Genomic DNA, 3,602 nt, shown 5'->3' with positions numbered 1-3,602 from the left:
CTGCTGTAGTTGCTGCTGCTGTTGTTGCAGTTGCAGGTGCTGTTGCTGCAGTTGCTGCTGCTGCTGCTGCTGTTGCTGCTGCTGCTGCTGCTGGTTCTTGCTGCTGCCCCAGCCCACGCAGAAGGGGCTGAGGAGAAGACTGTATGAAGCTGCCGGAGGGAGAGACAGACAGCACGGGAGTGAAGCCCCTGCTGCTGCAGCTGCTGCTGTTGCTGCTGCCAGCAGCAGCAGCAGCAGCACCAGTAGCAGCAGCAGCAGCAGCAGCAAGAGTAGCTGGCCCCGCAGCAGTACCCTGCGTAGAGAGGCTTCTGCTGCTGCTCCAGCCGCATGTAGTGGAAGCAACAGAATCTATCTGAGGCTTCATCTGCTGCTTGCTGCTGCTGCTGCTGCTGCTGTTGCTGCTGCTGCTGCTGCTGCTGCTGGTGCCGCTTGTGGCTGATTCTGCTGCAGCTGATGGGGTTCTTACTGCTGCTGCTGCTGCTGCTGCTGCTGCTGCAGGCAGCAGCGTGAAGCTGTCGCGAATGTTGCGGATGCTGCTGCGCAGGGCAGTGTAGTCAAATGCCTTGCTGCTGCTGCTGCTGCTGCTGCTGCTGCTATGCATACCCCACAACGCAGCAGCAGTTCTGCTGCTGCTGCAGGCTGAGGCAGTATCTCCTGCTGCTGAAATAAATGATAGATCTGAAGATATATTCAACTGTGCATGCGGCCTGCTGCTGCTGCTGCTGCTGCTGTTGCTGCTGCTGCTGCTGTTGCTGCTGCTGCTGCTGCTGCTGGCGACTTGCTGCTGGACTACAGGCTTCAGCGGTTGTGTACGCGAAGCAGCAGCAGCAGCAGCTGCTGCTGCTGCTGCTGCTGCTGCATGCGGACCTGCGTTGGAAGGGCTATCGAAGCGGCAGTTGCTGCGCTCCTCCTTGCTGCTGTTGGCGATTGCTGCTGCTGCTGCTGCTGCTGCTGCTGGTGCTGGTGTTGCTGCAGTTGCTGCTGCTGCTGCTGCTGCTGCATCCATGTAAACACCCGCATCATGTTGCAGCATTTGCTGCTGCTGCTGCTGCTGCTGCAGCTGAGAAAGAGCTGCATGGCGGCGATCCAGCTGCTGCATTATCTGCTGCTGCTGCTGCTGCTGCTGCTGTTGCTGCTGCTGTTGCTGGCCACGCGCTGCAGCAGCAGCAGCATCAACAGCATCTGAGGCTGAGAGTGCAGCAGCCTCTGCTGCAGCAACGTATGCATCTGCTGCTGCTTCTGCTGCTTCTGCTGCTGTTGCTGCTGCTGCTGCTGCTGCTGCTGCTTGCCTTGCCGAGACTGGCGTTGCTGCTGACGACGGCAGCACAGAAGAATCACTCTCATACATGAACTGTCTTCCTGCTGCTGCTGCTGCTGCTGCTGTTGCTGTTGCTGCTGTTGCTGCTGCTGCTGCTGCTGCATCGATGCTTGCTGCTGCTGACATAGACTGTAAACCCCGCGATAGAGGCGGCAGCTTGAACTGCTGCTTCTGGTCATCTGCTGCTGCTGCTGCTGCTGCTGCTGCTGTTGCTGCTGCTGCTGCTGATGAGGTGCTGCGCCGTGAAACGTTTCCTGCTGCTGGTGCTTCATCCGCAGCAGCAGCAGCAGCAGCAGCAGCAGCAAAGCTAGGCAGAGAGGAGGGAGGGAAGTTCGGCTGCCGCTCAATAGGAAGGTCGCGCCAGCAGCAAGACACAAGCTGCCGCTGCTGCTGCTGCTGCTGCTGCTGCAGCTGTTGCTGCTGCTGCTGCTGTTGCTGCTGTTGCTGTTGGAGCAGGAGCTGCTGCTGCAGCTGCTGCTGCTGCGGCAGAGTAAGTTGCCGAGGGGGTGGGGGCCTGCTGCTGCTGCTGCTGCTGCTGCAGTGAACGCGGCGGGGCACTTCTACTGCCTGTACAGCAGCAGCAGCAGCAGCAGCTGCTGCTGCTGCTGCTGCTGCAACCGGTGAATTGCCGCTTGAACTCGGTTGTCTATAGCTGCCGCTACCGCTGTTGCTGCTGCTGCTGCTGCTGTTGCTGTTGCTGCGGCAGCAGAGCCTCTCTGTATGGGAGAAGCGGGCAGCAACAGCAGCAGCTGCATGCGCTGCTGCTGCTGCTGCTGCTGATATGTTTGCATCGCTGTCACTACAGCTCGACCGCAACAGCTTGTCATTTCGCTGCTGCTGCTGCTGCTGCTGCTGCAGTTGCAGCTGCTGCTGCAGCTGGAACGTGTGCTGCTGCTGCTGCTGCTGCTGCTGCTGTTCCTGCAGTTGCAGCTGCTGCAGCAACAAGTGCTGCTGCTGCTGCTGCTCTTTATCAGCAGCAAAACGAGAGGCAGACTGGGGGCTGTTACGCACAAGGTCTGCTTCTTCAATGAGAAGCTGCTGCTGTTGCTGCTGCAGTTGCTGCTGTTGCTGCTGCAGTTGCTGCTGCTGCTGCTGCAGCTGTTGCTGCTGCTGCTGCAGCCGCTCCTGTGCTAAGCGACGCTCCTGCATGCGTTGCTGCCGCAGCAGCAGCTCTCTCTCTAAATCCGCTTCAGACATTCCTGCGGTTGCTGCTGCTGCTGCTGCTGCTGCTGTTGCTGCTGCTGTTGCTGCTGCTGCTGTTGCTGCTGCCCGGTGCTCCGTCAAGAGTAGCAGCAGAAATAGCAGCAGCAGCACCGCTAGCTGGCTAGCTGAGGAGAGGTAAGTCAGGGGCCCAGGGTATGTTCAGCAGCAGGATATCTTGCTGCTGCTGCTGCTGCTGCTGCTGCTGTTGCTGCTGCTGCTGCTGCTGCTCCAGCACCACGTGTGTAGCATGCAGCAGCAGAAATATGGAGGTTTCTTTCATCTGCGCTTAGAGAGACAGCCGAAACTGCCTGGGGTTTAATAATTCTGCTGCTGCTGCTGTTGCTGCTGCTGCTGCTGGTGTTGCTGCTGCTGCTGCTGCTGCTGCTCTACCGCTGCCGCTGGTGCTGCAGCAACAGCCTAGCTCACACATGCAATTACAGCAAGTCGTTGTGCTGCTGCTGCTGCTGCTGCTGCTGTTGCTGCTGGGGGACTGCAGCAGACAAGACACGGTTGCTGCCACCAGACAACAAGGGCTGCTGCAGCTGCTGCTGCAGCTGCTGCTGCTGCTGCAGCTGCTGCTGCGATCTCTTCAGGACGAAATCAATACACTAAATAATATTATTAAAAATAATTAAAGTAATAAATGCAGCGCATTTTGCTGCCGGTTGTTCTCTCACCTGGGGGCTGCATGCTGCTGCAGTTGCTGCAGCAGCAGCTGCTGCTGCTGCTGCTGCAGCAGCAAGAAGCTGCGTAGCAGCAGAAGTTGAACACGGAATTGTTATTTGTTGCTTCGCTTGAATATTTGAATACAGTAGAACAGCAGAACAGCTATTTGCTGCTGCTGCTCCTGCTGCTGCGGATATATCTTGTGGGGGCCCTCACCAGGCCATAGGAGTGTTGCTGGTGCTGCAGCAGCAGCAGCAGCAGCAGCAGCAGCAGCAGCAGCAGCAGCAGGAACAGCAGCAGTCATTTTGTGGTTTAAACACGATCTACCAGTCCCTTCCATGAGTGCCAACAACTGCAACAGCAGCAGCAACAGCAACAGCAACAGCAGCAACAGCAACAGCAGCAGCAGCAACAG

General features: G+C 58.1%; 2 protein-coding genes across 2 annotated transcripts in view; one reads left to right on the top strand and one right to left on the bottom strand.

Annotated features, from left to right (window-relative positions):
* Positions 1-2,515, bottom strand: part of EMH_0026430 (uncharacterized protein) — a gene marked incomplete at both ends in the record, with an annotated part of 3,019 nt that extends 504 nt beyond the window's left edge. The window contains one exon of the mRNA XM_013502610.1: positions 3-2,515. Coding sequence (XP_013358064.1) covers positions 3-2,515 — 2,513 coding nt within the window. The remainder of the gene's footprint in view (positions 1-2) is intronic.
* A 1,010-nt stretch (positions 2,516-3,525) lies between these two features.
* EMH_0026420 (uncharacterized protein) overlaps positions 3,526-3,602 on the top strand; it is a gene marked incomplete at both ends in the record, with an annotated part of 1,947 nt that continues 1,870 nt past the window's right edge. The window contains one exon of the mRNA XM_013502609.1: positions 3,526-3,602. Coding sequence (XP_013358063.1) covers positions 3,526-3,602 — 77 coding nt within the window.

This window comes from Eimeria mitis, genomic scaffold (assembly GCF_000499745.2).
Source record: "Eimeria mitis Houghton genomic scaffold, Emh_scaff971, whole genome shotgun sequence".
NCBI lineage: Eukaryota > Apicomplexa > Conoidasida > Eucoccidiorida > Eimeriidae > Eimeria > Eimeria mitis.
Note: the sequence above shows the minus strand (reverse complement) of the source record. Positions and strands in the feature narration are given on the sequence as shown.